The sequence below is a fragment of the Rhincodon typus genome, chromosome 30, assembly GCF_021869965.1.
Source record: "Rhincodon typus isolate 14 chromosome 30, sRhiTyp1.1, whole genome shotgun sequence".
NCBI classification, from domain to species: domain Eukaryota; kingdom Metazoa; phylum Chordata; class Chondrichthyes; order Orectolobiformes; family Rhincodontidae; genus Rhincodon; species Rhincodon typus.
Window position 1 is genome coordinate 9,096,209 of NC_063361.1, and position 18,983 is coordinate 9,115,191.

An 18,983-nucleotide genomic window follows, 5' to 3' on the forward strand; every position below is an offset into this window, starting at 1 on the left:
TTCTAGCCGTAATTCATTGATCTTATCTTACTATTTCTGTATTCACTTGCACACAGTCCTAGTAGTAAATCAGGGGATTACTACTTTTGGGGGCTGGCTTGTCAATTTTCTACCTAGCACACTAAATTTTAAATGCAGGAGCACATCCCTCTTCTTATATGCTTCATCTAACTATCTGTCTATGTCCTCGTGGTTTGCACAATGGTGTTTGGCATTTCTCATGTAAAGAGTAACTTTCTTCACGAGTATATTCTTTGTGCGCTTCAGGGAAAGCGGGGTGTTGCAAACAAAGTGCTCCTCGTTCAGGATGCCTTGTCAAGACTGTGCAAGACACAATACTCATTGGAAGAGATTATGTCCAGACCCCTACCAGAGGGAATTGACCCACATAGACTGGAAACCTATCTGTCTGATGAAGATTTTAAGGTAACCTTTGTTGAATATAGTGACATGCTTTTGTAGCATAATTTACAGGCTTTGGGGTTAAATGGGAAGAAAGTGGTTTTCAGAACAAAAACTGGATTTCAATGAACAATATGAATATTTTTCAAGTATTGGTGTTCAAACCTAGTACTGATAACTTTCCGTACATGAAGGAATAATATTATCAGGTGTGGCATTGATGCCTCCAGTATTAAATCACCCACTACCCATGTCAACAGGCAGATGACAGCAATGTAAATGAAGCACCAGAAGGCAACAGGTGCCTTTGCCTTTAAGAGAGTTTACCTTTAAGAACAAAGAACAAAGAAAATTACAGCACAGGAACAGACGCTTCTGCCCTACAAGCCAGCACTGACATGCTGCCCGTCACAACTAAACCCCACTACCCTTCCGGGGGCCATATCCCTCTATTCCCATCCTATTCATATATTTGTCAAGACGCCCTTTAAAAGTCACTATAGTATCTGCTTCCCCTGGCAGCGGGTTCCAGGCACCCACCATCTTCTGTGTAAAAAACTTGCCTTATACATCACCTGTAAACCTTGCCCCTCACACCTTAAACCCATGGCCCCTGGTAACTGACTCTTCCACCCTGGGAACAAGCTTCTGACTGTCCAGTCTGTTCATTCCCTTCATAATCTTGTAGATCTCTATCAGGCCCCTCCTCAACCTCCGTCGTTCCAATGAGAACAACCCAAGTTTCTCCAACCTCTCCTTATAGCTAATGCCCTCCAGACCAGGCAACATCCTGGTAAATCTTTTCTGTACCTCTCCAAAGCCACCACATCCTTCTGAAATTGTGGCGACCAGAATTGAACAAAATATTCCAAATGCAGCCTAACTAAGATTCTATAAAGCTGCAACATTACCTGCCAATTTTTAAACTCAGTGCTCCGGCTGATGAAGGCAAGCATGCCATATGCCTTGTTGACTACCTTTTCCATCCGCGTTGCCACTTTCAGTGACCTGTGTATCTGAACACCCAGATCTCTCTGCCTATCAGTACTCTTAAGGGTTCTGCCATTTACTGTATATTTAGAACTCCCTGTGCTGTATGTATACAATGTTGTGACTCTGTCTGGCAGTTAGTCTACTGTGGGTTTGCAAACTTCACAAAAGAAATCATTTGGCTCACTGTAATGTCTGATTCATAACTTGTAGTAGTTTTTACTGTCATAAATAAACTAACCCACGGAGTTAGTTAATCCCTGGAGTGAATTATTATTTGACTATCATTATTAGCATGACATGGTGAACAGTGGTGGGAAAAATCATGCTAATGAGGCATATCATGGTTCAGCAATCAGCAAGCAGGTTAAATTACAGGTAAAATGCATGGTCAACAGTTTTAAATCCTCAAAGCCTTCGCTCATCACGTCAACATCAAAGTGTTGAGAGCTTGCTCGTAAGCAGACAAATCCCTCTTGAGAAGCCAGTTTGACCTTTGAGAAAGTAACTTACTTGAGAAAGGCAAGTGATTAGGGCATATGCTGATTCGATTGCAAGCAAGGGAAGATCAAATGCATATTGTCAGAATGTCCACAAAATTCCCTACTTTAAACTGGGACACAGCAGACCTCCCAACAGAATTCAAAATGTTTAAACAGTGTTCAGAGCAATAGTTTCTAGATTCGTGTGTGTAACCCAATAGGATTTGTTAGGCAGCTGGGAATGAACACTCATCATGTCAAGATTAACACCTGGAGAACTAAAACATTTGGCCACATTTGAAGGGCAAGGGCAAGCTAATGGGGCTAAAGGTAGACAAGTCTCCTGGCCCTGATGAAATGCAACCCAGGGTACTAAACAAGGTGATGGGGGAAATAGCAAATGCACTAGTAATTATTTACCAAAATTCACTGGACTCTGGGGTGGTTCCCGCAGATTGGAAAACAACCAATGTGACACCACTGTTTAAAAAAGGAAGTAGACAAAAAGCAGGTAATTATAGGCCAGTTAGCTTAACTTTGGTAGTGGGGAAAATGCTTGAATCTATCATTCAGGAAGAAATAGCAAGACATCTGGATATAAGTTGTCCCATTGGGAACACCCAGCATGGGTTCATGAAGGGTAGGTCATGTTGTAACTAATTTGGTGGAATTCTTTGAGGACATTACTTGCATGGTGGACAATGGGGAACCTGTGGATGTGGTGTATCTGGATTTCCAGAAGGCATTTGACAAGGTACCACACCAAAGGCGGCTACATAAGATAAAGTTGCACGGTATTACAGGTAATGTATTGGCATGGATAGAGGATTGGTTGACCAGTAGAAAGCAAAGAGTAGGGGTAAATGGGTGTTTTTCTGGTTGGCGGTCAGTGGCTAGTGGTGTGCCTCAGGGAGCAGTGGGACCGCAATTGTTTACAATTTACATAGATGATTTGGAGTTGGGGCCTAAGTGTGGTGTGTCAAAATTTGCAGATGACACTAAGGCGAGTGGTAGAGCAAAGTGTGCAGAAGACACTGAAAGTCTGCAGAGGGATATAGATAGTCTAAGTGAGAGGGCAAAGGTCTGGCAGATGGAGTACAATGTTGATAAGTGTGAGGTCATCCATTTTGGTAGGAATAACAGCAAAATGGACTATGTTTTAAATGGTAAAAGATTGCAGCACGCTGCTGTGCAGAGGGACTTGGGTGTCCTTGTGCATGAATCGCTAAAAGTAGGATTGCAGGTGCAGCAGGTAATTAAAAAGGCAAATGGAATTTTGTCTGCCATTGCTAGAGGGATGGAGTTTAAAAACAGGGAGGCTATGCTGCAGCTGTATAGGGTCCTGGTGAGGCCACACCTGGAGTACTGTGTGCAGTTTTGGTCTCCTTATTTGAGAAGAGATATACTAGCACTGGAGGGGGTGCAGAGGAGATTCACTCGGTTGATTCCAGAGTTGAGAGGGCCGGATTATGAGGAGAGACTGAGTAGACTGGGATTACACTCATTGGAATTCAGAAGAATGAGGGGAGATCTTATAGAAACATATAAGATTATGAAGGGAATGGATAAGGTGGAGGCAGGGAGGTTGTTTCCACTAGCAGGTGAAACTAGGACTAGGGGGCATCGCCTCGAAATAAAGGGAAACAGATGTAGGACTGAGATCAGGAGGAACTTCTTCACCCAAAGGGTTGTGAATCTGTGGAATTCCCTGCCCAGTGAAGCGGTTGAAGCTACCTCGCTGAATGTTTTTAAGGCAAGGCTAGATAAGTTTTTGAACAGTAAAGGAATTAAGGGTTATGGTGAGTGGGCGGGTAAATGGAGCTGAGTCTCAAAAAGATCAGCCATGATCTTATTAAATGGCGGGGCAGGCTCGAGGGGCCGGATAGCCTACTCCTGCTCCTAATTCTTATGTTCTTATGTTCTTAAGTCAGAACCAAATTAAATCCTTAATTCACTGACAAAGATTATGTTTTTTATAGGCCAATCAGCCCATCACACTTGCTCTGTGATTTAATACGATCATGGCTGATCAAATACTTCAATGCTTTTTAGCTAAACTATCCCAATAACCCTTTATACTGTTGGTGATCAGAAATCTATCAATCTTTATTTCAAATATACTCAAGGGCAGAGTTCCACAGCCCTTGCGGTAGAGAGTTCCAGAGATTCGCAATTATATATCCAGAATAGTTTTTCTTCCTCATCTCGGTCCTTAATGGCATCAGTCTGATTTTTAAATTGAACCCCCCTGCTTCTAGACTCCCGGGAGGGGAAGCATCTTACCTACATCAACCCTATATGTCCCTTTAACTATTTTATAGGTTTCAATGAGATCACGCCTCATTCTTTGAACCTGTAAAAGTACAGACGTGAGGTAACTAGACCATATCTGCACACAGTATTCTCGGTGCAATCTAACCAAGCTTCTATAAAATCGAAGCAAGTACTCAAATCCTCTTGCATTAAAGGCTAACATGCCATTGGCCTTCCTAATAGTTTGCTGCACCCGCATTTGGACAAAAAGCCTAGTGAAATTATAGAACACTTTGTGAGCAGACGCAGAGAAAATAGCTCATTATGTGATGTTTCAGATGAGGAACTATCGAACAGAATTGTTGACCTGGTGATTGTATCCATTCCCATGTAAACCTTCCAGAAGGATTTGCTAGTCAACCCCAAGACTTACAGTGTTACTGAAGAATGGACATAAGTGCAAAGTAATCCTCACAGGTGGATAAATGTTAGAGGGCCTGAGTGTACGCTTGATGATCGACATGATCACCAGAACATCTAAACGTAGCAAGACACGACCTTCTGCACTTAACCAAAGAAATGCCCAGCTTTTAATCAATTTTGCAAGGCATGCAACAGAAAAGGCCATTGACAGAGGAAGTGCAAAGACTGATGCAGCTACAAAAGTTCACCAGCCCAACCAGACCATGCACAGGGGTACCTTCAAACAACAATAATCATTCATAGAGTAGAATCCCTACAGTGTGGCAACAGGCCCTTTGGCCCAACAAGTCCACACCAATCCTCAGAGCACCCACCCACACCCATTCCCCTATAACCCACCTAATTTACACATCCCTGAACACTAGAAGCAATTTAACATGCACATCCACCTAGCCTGCAAATCTTTGGACTGTGGGAGGAAACCCACGTAGACACGGGGAGAACATGCAAACTCCACACAGACAGTTGCCTAAGGGTGGAATCAAACCCAGGTCCCTGGCACTGTGAGGCAACAGTGCTAACCACTGTGCCACTGTACCACCCACTGGTATAATGGCCATCTGGTATCTTGCCATTTGCATGAAGACACCAAGGAATACTATCCAGAAACTGACAATGTGTGAAACGCGATAGAGGAGTGAACACATTTACCACACTTTCAATCTTTTGGAAAACATCTATGTTATTACACCAACTGAAGTGTTTATGAAAATTCAAATTACCTGCCCTACTCGTGACTATTTAGTGATCGTTTGAATCACAAAACAAGTGACTATTTGATTTTGGCTAAGATTAACAACATGAGCAAAGTGCCAATACACCACGCCTGCAAATTCTAAAAAGCATATAGCCACAGACTTGGAAAGCCATGACAAAACCTAGGAATGTAAAACTTTCGGCAGACAACAATTCATCAGTTCCATGTGCTGAGTCTGCAGTGCTGAACTGCAATCTGCCTGTGTATCACAGATATTCTACATCGTAGACACTACTGGACCAGCAATCAAAGGCACACCAGCATGCTGTGACCTTGCACTTGTCACAATCCATGGAATCAGTCAAACATCAGAGACACAACAGAAACTACAGCAAGAAACACTGGCAGAGCTGAATATGAAAGAAAAAAGTAACATTTCAGTCTCTTGTATTGATGGAGTTAAAATCTCAGCTCCCTGCTGTGGAGAGAAAAATAAAGCCTCGAGAGGAAAAGGCTGAGCCAGTAGCTCAGGAAAAAATGCAAACTTGAGACTGCCATCTCTGACATTAGTGAGTCTTAGGGGATACTTCTGTTTGGCTGACAAAGGTAAATGAAGAGCTAAAACAGCAAAAGCTAAGAAGCAATAAACTACAAGATTTGTATCATCAACAAGTGAAAAGATAGGTGGTTTAGGAAGGACTGGGGCAACTCCCACATGAAACAGATCAGGGTGAGCAGAAATGTCAGATTGAATACAAAGTTGTACTGGAGAAAATGACAGACTTGCTAATGCAGAGGGAGATGCGCAGTGCTCACAGCAAGGAGGTGCAAAGCGCTCACAAGGCAGCCCTTTCTGAAAAACAAGCCAACAATGATGATATAATGAAAGACTCAAGCAGGATATAGAGAACACCAAACAATCACTAAATCAGCAAGTGGAAGAGATCAAAGCTTAAAAAAAACTAAAATGGAAAGAAAATATTGGAAAGGCTGAATTATTATCACAGCAAGTTATGAAGGAAAGAATACACTGGAAAAAACAGAAGGCTGAAGTTTTGATAGAATTAGAAGAATCTAGTGTGTAAATTCAGAGACTTCAAAATTAGCTGGAAGTTCCTGAGGAGTAAGAGTATAAAATGAAAAGACAATTTAAACCACTTGACCATAGCTTGTGGAGCGAATCTAATCGGCAACTATTCTAGAACAAAATCTTGCTGGAATGCTTTAGGATAAGCAAGCCTTAGAAAAGCAACTGCAGTTGGCGAAAAACAAAACTTGACAACTCAGACAACATTGCAGATGACTGTGGGCAGTCAAAGATGCCTCAAGAAAATGTCATCGCCATGTCACCTGAGTACAACTCTACATTACAGCGACTCATGGGCTCACTTGTTATATAAATAGTTCACCTTCCTTTTTGAAAGGAGGGGATTGTTGTATGTGTATCTTGCCTTTAAAAGAACTCACCTTTAAGGACTCTATGTGCTATGTTGCTATTCTGCCTGATAGTTTGCCTGCTGTACATTTGCAAGCTGCATTCACAGATCACTATTTGAAAAAGAGCTAGAATGAGTTTTTGGAATCTTGACTAATCTCAAAGAAGCCCAGAAACAGACTATCCAGTCATTAATCTCATTGCAATTTGTGCCACTGGGCTACGCATTTCAGAAGGGCATGTAAAGGTGCTAAACTAATATATGATTTACTTCTGCTGAAATCTCTACTTTGTTCAGTGATGGCACAGGCTTGAAGTTCTTCATTCAATCTACCCCACTTTAAGCATGAGTGGCATGGTGGCTCAGTGGTTAACACAGCTGTCTTGTAGCACCAGGGGCACAGGTTTGGTTCCACACTTGGGTGATGGTGTGGAGTTTGCATGTTCTCCCTGTATCTGCGTGGGCTTCCTCTGGATGCTCTTGTTTCCTCCCGCAGTCCACAGATGTGCAGGTTAGGTGGATTGGCCGTACTAAGTTGCCCTGCAGTGTCCAGGGTTGGCTATGGTGGATACAGGGATAAGGGGGATGGGTCTGGGTCTGTTGCTCTTCGGAAGGTCAGTGTGGACTCAATAGGCCGAATGGCCTGCTTCCACATTGTAGGGATTCCATATAATGTGATAAAGGCAATTTCACGAGTGTGAAGCTCATTATCCTGGTGTGTAGGTTCCTTCTGTTTACAAAATTTCCAAAGCATTTTCACGTTAACAGTTACTGCCCTTAAATTAACTCATACATAAAGTATTTTGAGACACATCTTGAGAGATGTAACATTTATATGAGCCTGATTTTAAAAAAAACGTTATCTTGCTTTGATTATGAATCTTTCGATCTGAAATCCTTTGTTGTCTTATTTTCCTTTGCAGAAAGCCGTGCAAATGTCAAGAGAGGAATTTAACCGACTTCCCGGCTGGAAGCAGGTGAATTGGAAGAAAGCGAGAGGCCTGTTCTGAGGAAACAGTAACATTTTCAGCCAAAACCTGCCCAGGAATGTTTACAATTCCAACACCCCGGCTCACCACATTGTTTAGGTGGAGCTTGGAGAGTGAGGTTCCTCAAGTAATTGTTTCATCTCTGTAAATTACAATGTCTTCCATTGTGTATAAACTCTGTATGAATGCACGGAGTAGGTGTTGATGGGGAGCTCCTTATGGGTTAGTTGTGACTGGGGGTCTTCTTGTGGGCCCCCATGACAGTTCCGATCCCAGCCGATGCTAACTCCTATCTCTTTTTCTAGAGTAGGACTGGCCAATTCTCTAGGAATTAAATTTGAATCTTCACATGCTCCCTTGAGATCCTAGGTGAAGACTAATTGAGACATTATAAACAACTATGTAGTTTTTATTTACCATTTGATTTGAACCCTTATTCGTTAAAAACATATTGGAGTTGGAGGAAAGGCTCCCTGACTAGGGGAGGGGGAGTCGAATAAAGGAGCCCGAAAAATTGTCAAACTACAGTTGACAACCTCAACAGGAGTCCTTGCACTAGTAATGCTTTGCAATTGTGTGCTTTTCCTCTGAGAGTTAACTCTTTCGCATTGCCTGATGCTTCCTGAGGCTCCTCTTTACTGCCTGGGCATTTGAAACTCATGAAGTCGCAGGAGGTTGAGTTTAATCCCATTGATGGAACACTGAGAGGAATATAGAAATATAGAGAACTGAGAGGAAACGCAGCACAGGCCTCTAGACCGATGGATCAATCCAGGATGAGTTGACTAATTAGCATGGACAGTGAACAGAGATGTCAAGGGAGAAAGCTATAAAATAATGGTTAAGAAAATGCTGTAACCCCCTGAATAGTGAATGTAGATTGGCAAAAAAAAGTTAATTTTGGAGAGACTGCCTTTAGAAATGGCAACAGCAGCAAAACGGGCTTGAGGGTATTTTTCAGTAGATCTTTTTGATTGGATGCGGGGATTTGGGAGGTAGGATGGAAACGGGTGTGGGGTGGCGTCTGTAATTGAGTTGGCTGTGCACGCACTGCAGAACCATGAGCTAAAGTCCTTCTCTCAATTTCTTGTGTTCTTTGTACTATGCCTGGCCCCACTGCATCAGCATCCCACACCGCCCTGACCTTACTGAATCTCACCTGCTCATGATGCATTTGTACAGAGGTTACTTGTGGAATTTAAGGCTACGTGCCTCATATTGTGATGTAAAGGTTATGTCAGTGTTTTTAGTTCCTTTTATTCTATGTTTTAAATGCGGAGAGTTTGTATTACGAGTACTGTTGCTTTAACGAGGAATCTGTCCAGCCTTAAATTGCGTTTTGAATTGTTGACCGATCCCAGTTATGACCCACACCCACTGAGGACTGACTGATATTGGCAGGGCTACCACCACTGGAACTGCCAGGATACTCCCTGATATTCAACAGTGTTAAGGAAACCAACAAACAGGGCTGGTCACCACTGACAGTGGTGTTACTGTGTGCATGTTGAACATAGCTGTTAATACCCGTCTCTTGTTTTGAACAGAGGTGCTGACCGAGCTTGAATCACCAGATTAACATCTTCACTAAATATCCCGGAGAAAGCTAATTGCTAAGAATGGTGTTAAAGGTTCAAATGCACACGGTAGCTTATTTTATTTGATAACGAATACTGTTTGAATGAGAACAGATAGTCAAACCTTGTTGAACATGTTAGTAATCTGCTCCTTGAAGGGTTTCACACCACTCACCAGGAAGAAAAAATATTTGATAAAAGTGGATCTCCTGCAAATCTTGAAACTTCCCACGTACATTAAAGTAATGGATCTATTGTTCTGCCTTAGCAGTATTAAAAAACAGCTTCTGATGTCTCACTCTGAGAGCAGAATTTAATCTTGGCTACTTGGAGTCTCTCAACCAGTAGTGATCTGACTTTGCTTCCGTTGGGGAAGGTTTGCAGAAATAAACTGCCCTCAGGTAGCCAGTGTGGGAGCCTTTGTAGGGATTTGGACCCAGTGACAGAAATCCCACCGGCTGAGAGCTCACCAATGCCTGCAGCGCTACCAAGCCGGATGGCCACTGCAGGTAATGCAGCCAGGTAGAATCCTGGAATCGTGAAGGGATTCGGGCCGCAGATGATTGGTGGCAGGCTGGGATGACGCACGGTCGGGACTGTTTATTGGAAAGAAAGGGCAGGGTGTTGGCTTTCAGCAGATCACTTCCCTCCCACCCTCAGCCCTCTTTCATCCCTCAGTTCACTCCCACCCCTCAGCTCCCCCTACCACATCCCTTGATCAGACCTTCAAATGAGGAAACTCCAACTCGGATGTGTTGTAAGTTAACCTATGCACTTGGTGACTCCCTGCCTAATGGTTGCATATCAGCAGCCGTGAGGTTGCCATGAATTGTCCACTTAAAGGCCTCCACCACCTTGCACCCACCCTACCCATCAGATGTTCCCCCACCTTTAAACTTGCTCCCAGCGAGGGTGGCATTAAATCCTGCCCCCTCTTTTGGCTGCAGTGTTTCCAAAGGACTGTGCCACTCAATTTCAAGTCGATTTTTGCAGGAAGCTGCAACTTTATGTATCTTTTCTTTCTTTTCGTTGCTGTTTTCTCTGCTGTTCCTCCTCTGTCCTCTGCCAGCACTGAGTCTTGCTGGAGTCAGTAACTGCCCCTTTGCTACCTCAATCCCAGCGCTTACTCTTCTTCATGCAGGTGCCTCAATTGTAATGGTTGACAAAATCAACAAGTTTAAAGTGTTCCACTTTGCTGATGTATGACACATCTGTCAGTACTGTCGACCCAACTGCCTTAGGAATGTGGTGAAGATTAAGGAGCAAGCTTGAGCTCCGTGCTGATCAGGAATATTGTGTGTAGTCTCACAATAATAATATGTCCAGGCATGCAACTCGGGGTAAAAAAGCACCATTCATTGTCTCACTCCTGTGCATCATACGTAGCAGCTTTTACAGTTTATATGTTTTTATAAAATTGACATTATTCCAGCAGGCTCTGAAGGTATTGTAATTTCTCTGTAAATCCGCATGGAATTCATTGTTTTTGCTTGAGATCTGAGTGTGCTTGTTGCATGCACGATCGCCAACAGCAGGTCAAAAGAAAGAAAAGCAACATTGATTAACACAAAGAAATAATTTGCGGTAGTGTTCGGATCCTGAAATTATATTTTTTATGTACAGTTTTAAGGCTGCATTTCAGGATCGCTGGGAAGTTTTGCTGTTGACGCTGTATCAGACAACAGTGCAATTCGTAAAATGCAGTTGTATTAAAAGTGAACAGAGATATTTTGTGAAGATGGTGAGTGAATCAATCTGCCTGATTGCTATGTCTTTTGCACTGTTTCTCTTGGACTGGTTCCAGCTTCAGAGAATGGTTCAGATTCTGTAGACATTGCTGGGGCATGTGTGAGACTTAGATCCAAGCCTAACAGGGAAAAAAAAAACATGTTGATAAACCGCAGCCAGCATTCCCTGGTCAGAGGACCATGGGCTCATTTCCCCAGTAGAAAGCCGAGGTGATGGTCAAAGGATTTGATAGTGCTGTGCTTCAGCTCAGAGAATACTGCTGTTACAGGTTCCTCTGTTACCAATCAAAAGAGAACAAGTCATTTCAGCCAGTGTCCTGGAAAATACTTGTTCTTCAGCCAACTTCCCCTAGAGCAATTTATTGTACAGTTTGTAGGTCTGCACCATTTGTCTCTCATGTCCACCTAGAAAACAACATACCAAAAATTATTCACCAGCTCTGAGAGAGTTAAGTGGACCCCAGTGTTGGACAGGGGATTTCACTCCCCACAAACACCCTGAATCCACACCCAGATCATTAAAGAATACAGGAAGCCATGCCAGAAGCAGCATCAGGCATGTCTAAATCTAAGGAGTTGACCTGGTGATGTTATAGCACAGATTACAATGTCTGACAAACAGTGGGAGAAAAAAAGCATGCAACAGAGAGAGCTGAGCAATTACAAACAAATGGGTTACATCAAAGCTCTGCAGTCCTTCCATTTCTAGTCATGAATGGTGATGGACAATTAAAAAACTAACTCCACAAATCTCCAACCTTCAATGATGGTGGAGCCCAGCACATCATTATGAATGATCTGAGTCTATTCACATCTTCAGTCAGGAGTGAGTGAAAAGTGGATGATCCACCTTGGCTTTCTCCTGAGGTTCTCACCATCATAGATGTTAATCTTTAGCCAATTTGATTTGTTCCAGATGATATCAATAAAAAGACTGAAGGCACTAGCCACTCTGAAGACAATGGGTCCTGACAACATTTCAACTATAGAACTAAAAACTTGTGCTTCAGGATTAGTGACGCCCCTAGCTTGGCTGTTCCAATATAGCTCCAGTACCGGCATCTATCCAGCAATGTGGTACATTGCTCATGTATGTTTTATCCACAGAAAACAGGACAATTTCAATTGATTGATTACTTTCCCGTCAGCCCTCCCTCAGTCAAAGTCTGTCAGTCACCTCAGACAGGCGTTGTTGACAACGTTACTAAATGACATATACACATCCCACAGCCTGTTATTTGGGTTTCCTCACACCAATTAAGATGCATTTAGGTGAATACGTAAAATACGACAGCGTACAATGTCGTGCTAAAAAATGCATTGAATAGGTAGATTTTGATGACTGGCAAAGGCACATTGGACTGAAGGGCCAGTTTCCATGCTGTAAAACTCTACAGTCAGCTCCTGACCTCACTTCAGCCTTATTTCAAACATGGGCAAAAAAGCTGCTAACTCAGGGACTGAGATGAATGATTTCCCATGACGCTAAGACAGCATCCAACCACGTGTGAATCTGTTTCAGAGATAGTAGGAACTGCAGATGCTGGAGAATGTGAGATAACAAGGTGTAGAGCTGGATGAACACAGCAGGCCAAGCAGCATCAGAGGAGCAGGAAGGCTGACGTTTTGAGCCTGGACCCTTCTCAGATTCTCCAGCATCTGCAGTTCCTACTATCTCTGAAATGATTTTAACCCCACTGCAAAGTCTCTTCTAAGGATGCCTACCCTGAAGAAGTTACCCTCCTCCCTCTGGAAAATCCTCAGTGGATCTCTCTCCCACTGCAACTCTCTCATAATCTCTTCGGCATTTCTGAAGAAGAGTCCACGCCCGAAACGTCTTGCCTTCCTGCTCCTCTGATGCTGCTTGGCCTGCTGTGTTCATCCAGCTCTACACCTTGTTATCTCACATGTGAATCTGGAACCCTGGTGAAACAAGTCAGTGGGAATTGGGGCAAAACTTGCAGTTGGCTCAAGTTGCAAAGGAATATGACTGTAGTTGTTGAAGGCCAACTATTGAGTGATACCTTTGGCTCTGCCATCATCAGCTTCTTCATCAATGACCTTCCCTCCATCATAAGGCCAGTGTTGTAGATGTTTGCTGATCATTGCGCAATGTTCAGTACCAATCACAACTCCTTAGATACTAAAGCAGTCCTTTTATAAATGCAGCATGACCTGGACAATATTCCAGCTTTGACTGATAACCAGCAAGTAACACTGAAGCAAGGCAATGACCATTTCCAAGCAGAGAGAATCTAACCAGCTCCTCATGTAATTCCATGGTACTACCATTGCTGAATCTCTCACTGTCAACATCCTGAGGATTTACTAATGATGAGATGTTAGACTGGAGAAGCAATAAGGCCAAGAATTCTCAGCAAATAAATGACTTTCTATCTCACCAGTGACGTCCCACCATCTACAAGGCACAAGTCAGGAGTATGATAGGAAACTGTCTACTTGCATGTATAAGTGCAGATCCAACAGCGTTCAAGAAACTTGACACCATCCAGGGCAAAGCAGCCCGCTTGATGAATGCTTCCACCAGCACACTGGTAGTAGTGTGTACTGTGCACAGAAAGCACTACAGCAACTCACCAAGTCTCCTTGAACAGTAAACTTGAGACCTTGATCACCTAGAAAGAGAAGGGCAGCAGACAATCCCAAGCCAGTGTTCCCTTGCTGGAAAGATCCGTTTCATGTGCAAGGCCCTCAACAACCTAGATTCATGAATAAACTACATATATTAACACTCAGGGTTCTTTCTTTGCAAACAGACAATTCATATGCACGCACTACACTTGCTTCAACTCAAAACAGGTGGCAGCCATTCTCTGGTTCAACACTCCGGACATTGCCTTGATCAATCAAAGTCAACTTGCCTGATTTAATATGTAATCAAATCTTGGCAGTTAACTGGCAGTTATCATTGACTGGTGCATCCACGGCAACATCTCTAGCAATCATAGTCCACTTACCAACCAATCAGAAATCTCCTTTCATATATAGTAAGTGTTGTTTTTCCCTGTACACCAGCAGTTCCTGATGAATTAATACAAACACATTCAGCAATACATGTATTATTTCAGCAATACTCAAGTTCTGTACTACCAAATGTTAAGTTGTGTATTATTTGTTTTTAGAGAATTAGCCATTTGATTTCTTGCTATGCAACTCCATTTTACCAGTCAGATTTGGGTACAGAATAAATATTCCACAGAAAAACGACTCACGCAGGATCAGGTCCTACAACTTATTTTATTAACCTGTTATGAGGCACAATCAGTAATACATAGCAATTTTAAACATTAAAGTACAAAATAAGAACAGTGTTCCATGTTATATATACCATGAGTACAGGTGGAAATTCACAATGACTTCAAGCTATGTGAACATACATTATAGCACTAAAGTTCAAAAATTTGAATCTTGGACTCCTTCCCGTTTTCCATGCATTGAAAACTTAAGTCCGAACAACCGCAGTATTGGGCTCTTTTAAATTATGGGACTTCCACATCTTAATGTCTTTATTATTGGTCATCATGAAATGTTTAAATTCAATGTGTATGCATGCAATGAGACTTGACAAATATTTGGTTGGCAACAACATCAAACAATATTTACAAGAATATTCACATTTCTAACCTTGCCACAAGTGCTTTAAATATAGAATAAATCAAAGGTTAAACCTGTCTCATAAGTACTTCATGAATTGTTAAAGAAGGGGCTGTAAGACCACACAATGTAATAAATCTCATTGCCCAAGACAGAATATAAAGTGTGAGTTGGCCCAGTATTTGCCAACTTTGCCTCTTGTCAGGAATTTTGAAAATGAGATCAGGCTGTGATATTATTTCCATATCTAATTATCATTTCCTGATTGTAAGATGTTTTGTATTGTTTAGAAAGAGAGGAATCAATGAAAATTATTCCTTCAGAAACTGAACATTTACCAATTTTCTAGTCTGTATTTACCACGTAATTATTTATTCTATCATACAAAGTAATTGCACAGCATCCAGCAGTGAGAATGTGAAATACTACTACAAGTCATCAATAGTGAGCTTAAACTAAACTAATCTTTAGGAATTGGTACATTGGGGATGATTGTGTGAACTGCAAGCCCCACTGCAATAATAGTCAATGCACTACATTACCATTTTCACACAGCCTTTCACTTTTAAATTGACAATTCTACACAATTTAACAGGTTTAAATTTCTGGAAAAAAAAGCCAGAGTAGATTGAGTACTGGAGTCTTTGGTTTTGGAAATAGTGAAAGTGAGAGGCTGAAAGGAACCTTAACTAGTGTGAACAAGCTGTCCCTGGTTTACTCAGTCCTGTTAAAAAGAATCTGTACTCAATTTTGTTTTCTGACGGAGAAGCAGTGTGAATGTATGGTAGGTTGCATAGGCTGGATTTTATGTTGGTGCACGTTCGGAAGGAAAGCCAGTCCACACTGATATCAGTTCTTTCCTGTATTTTCTAAGAAGCTTTGTTACAACAGTGTTTGAATTCTAGTCCACCTGCCATTGTTCAGCCTTCACTGCTGTGGTTCCTTTGGGAGGCCCTCAATTGTCAATTCATTGGTCAGTTAAGTACCTCAATAGGCTTAAGGGTGAGCAACACAATAGACACCTTATTCCAGGCCTCCCATATTATGGGAAACAGGTCAGGGTTGGGTGAGATGTTGGAGAACTGGGCATCCAACACATTTTACCAAAAACACACCCAATGGTTGGGTAGGCAGGGGTGTGTAAAATATAGCTCAGAAATAACCATACAGTGAAACAGATCACATGGCCCACCTCATCCATGAGGCTCCTTCTAACTTACTTCGTCAAAGTTTACTAACATAACTTTTCTCTTGAGTGCTCCTCCAGCATTCCCTCAAATGTATCTGTACTGTCTGCCTCAACTGCTTAATGTGGTCGCAAGTTTCACGTTCTAACCAAAGAATCTATTCTTAAATTCCTTCTTGAAGATATCTTACATTAATAGCCTTAGTTTTGGGCTACCCACAAGAGGAAGCAAAAAGATTCCACTAGGCTCTGTATGTAGTTCCAATATAACTGGCCAAAATTGACTGTATTGCCAGAAAAAAAATCACAGAATTTCAAATACAAATTAATCTCAGTACAAATCAAGCTTCGTTGATATTTTATATTGGTTCAAGAAAACATCTCACTGGAAGACATCTCCACCCATAAAATTTGCAACGGGTAATTAATCAGCATATTGAGTCTCTGTTTTTTGTCTCTTTTGTAAACGTTCAAAGAGGACCTTAGTATTAAGTTTTAATTTCAGTATTAGGGCATTAAAAGGCATGTTGTAAAAACTTTAAATTCTAAAAACTATTTTTACTAAGAAGCTGACTATTATAGCGAAATGTAGCCATTAAAAGTTTCCGTGCAGTGCTTACGGCCATGTCTCATTATTTGAAATTGGATTACTTAAAGATGGTGATTATTTTTATAATAAATCTCAATTTTCAACTAAATTCATAAAATTGCCCCAAGAAACAAATTTTGAATTAACATGAAGGAATAATGCCAGAAATTACGTTCTCAAACATTGCCTGATTAGACTAGTTCAGGGCCCATTTTAAATTCTATTAATGCAAATATTTGAAGGTAAAACTTGAATCACAATATCACTTCTCAAATGCAGCGCAATTTTGAGTTCAATTTGTAGCAGATTGTCAATTGCATCCAGAAGTGAAAACTCTGCCCCACTCCCTCTACACTTAACCCAGCAAACTCTTAAAATCTGATAGGTCTCAACCTGGTTACCCCTGAGCCTTCTTGATGCTCAGTCTGTTCCACCTTTCCTAATAGTTGTAGTCAAATCCTTGTAAAGTGATGTTACAAGAGTAGTTGCGTATTTGAAAGCAGTGAGCTAGAGAGTGACCTCTTTGAAAGTGCTGCCTTCTGCTTAGTGGTACACAGGTCAGTGTTAGCAATGCCAGTCATGATTAATATGAATTTCATTTACATTGTAATAAACAGATTCAATAAAAATCCGAGAGAAACTTAGAACAATGTTTCAAACCTTAAAAAGGTTGGATATCGTTTACAGTGCTTTGGTCTATGATCAGAGCTGTTAGATTTATATCTAGGGATTTATAGTGCAATGTAAAAAGTCTATGCTGTACAGAATGTAAAGTACTGAACATTGACTACATTTGTTGCAAACATTGGACATTAAACAAACCTCACTATAATGAAAGAGATTTAAAGTCTTGTCAAAAAGGATACAAAAAATAGATCAGTATTGACTAATGACAATGTGTTTCCCCACTATTTAAACTTGACATGTACATATTATAAGAGGGATTTTATTGAGTACTCAAGAGCAGGTAACATTGTGTGCGATGACTGAATGTAGGTGAGCTGTGAATTTTCAATCTCCCAACGGTAGGTTGAGATGGAAAGTTAAAGTCAGTGTGTCCAGCTCTGAGCAACCATGTGGTGGGTTCGTACTTGTCACTATTTACATACTATGAATATTTATGAGCTAAACCCTCTGCACTTCAGAAGGTTGGTGTGGACCTGATTGGCTGAATGGCTGCTTCCATCCTGTGGGAGTTCCATGATTCAGGTTGCTAACATGAGCACTCAGCACTACCCCTGATATTCAGCATCCTATCTGCTGATATAAACATCTACTCATTTCACACTAGTATACAGTTGCTACAATTTACACTTCTGTAACCTAGAGCAGTGCTTCCTGAACATCTCTTTCCCACTGTGATGCCTTATTGAGGCTTGCAAATTTTCACGATCCTGCCAGAGTGAGGTAGGGGTCTGTGAGAGCAAAGGCCTCTTAGAGTGGGAGTACAATTGTTATAACCTGGTCGGAGCTCCATAGTGACCATTGCAATCTTAGAACCTGGGAGCCCAAAATTTCAGCTCAGGGCCCCACTTGGGGTCCTGACTCCCACTTTGAGAAGCTATGACCTAGAAGGATAAGGGCAAGAAGTGCTTGAGAACACCACTAACTGCACATCACACACCATCTTCACTCGGCCAAATGTTCTCATTCTTTAAACTTTGTGTGCCCTGGAAATCCCGATTAAATATCATTTTGGAAGCAGCTTCACCATATGGACTGCAGCAGTTCATAAGGTGCGTTGCCAGCCTTGCCAGTGGTGCCAACATCCCGAGGAAGACTATTTCTTAAAAAGTCCTGGTGTTCTGCTTTATTACTTATCCATCAATGAGGCAACCATGCAAAGAAGACCTCTTTATAAAGCCACTGAGTGATGGAGGTTTACAACTTCGAAATAGGTCTTTCAGCGCAACTTGTCCATGCTACGCAGTTTTCACAATCAATCTAGTCCCATTTGTCTGCATTCCTCCAGACCTATCCCATCTATGTACCTGTCCAAATGGTCCATGATAATAAGCAAAACCAACAAATGAGAGCAGTCAGTGCATATAGGGGTAGGCCACAGGAGCTTCAGTAGCAACCTTACCAGGGCTTAGGATCTGCACATAGTCCGGTTCAGACAATGCCACACTATAGCATGGTAACATTATTGTTGCCAGCTGTGGTTGAAACAAAAGATTAAAGATTCCAAAGGGATGTCAATATTTTGGAACTGGAAACAGAGCAGTGTGGATTTGCCAGTGATCCTTTTGGGAGCAGTGTATGAACACTTCTGGTCTATTTATGAAACAAATGCTCTAGATATGGACCCAAAGATGATTCCATCTCTGTAAGAGTTCATTCGGTAAATAAGAGGAACTACTGGGAAGGACCGATGCTGGATCAGGAAGGAGGCAGAAGACTCACAATGACACATAAATGAGAACAAGAGTCGACAAACACCAATAGGTCTGTCAACATTTTGCGCACCAATCAACTATAAGATGGGTTTGCTCACACGAATAGACAATCTGAGATAACAAGGTGTGGAGCTGGA

The 18,983-nt window shown here is 41.7% G+C and overlaps 1 protein-coding gene across 1 annotated transcript in view; it reads left to right on the forward strand.

The window, feature by feature from the left end:
- Positions 1 to 11,059, forward strand: part of LOC109915964 (supervillin-like) — a 156,739-nt gene extending 145,680 nt beyond the window's left edge. Inside the window, exons 31-32 of the mRNA XM_048614388.1 lie at positions 268 to 426; positions 7,667 to 11,059. Of these exons, the coding sequence (XP_048470345.1) occupies positions 268 to 426; positions 7,667 to 7,753 (246 nt within the window). The 3' untranslated portion in view covers positions 7,754 to 11,059. The remainder of the gene's footprint in view (positions 1 to 267; positions 427 to 7,666) is intronic.
- The last annotated feature ends 7,924 nt before the right edge of the window (positions 11,060 to 18,983 follow it).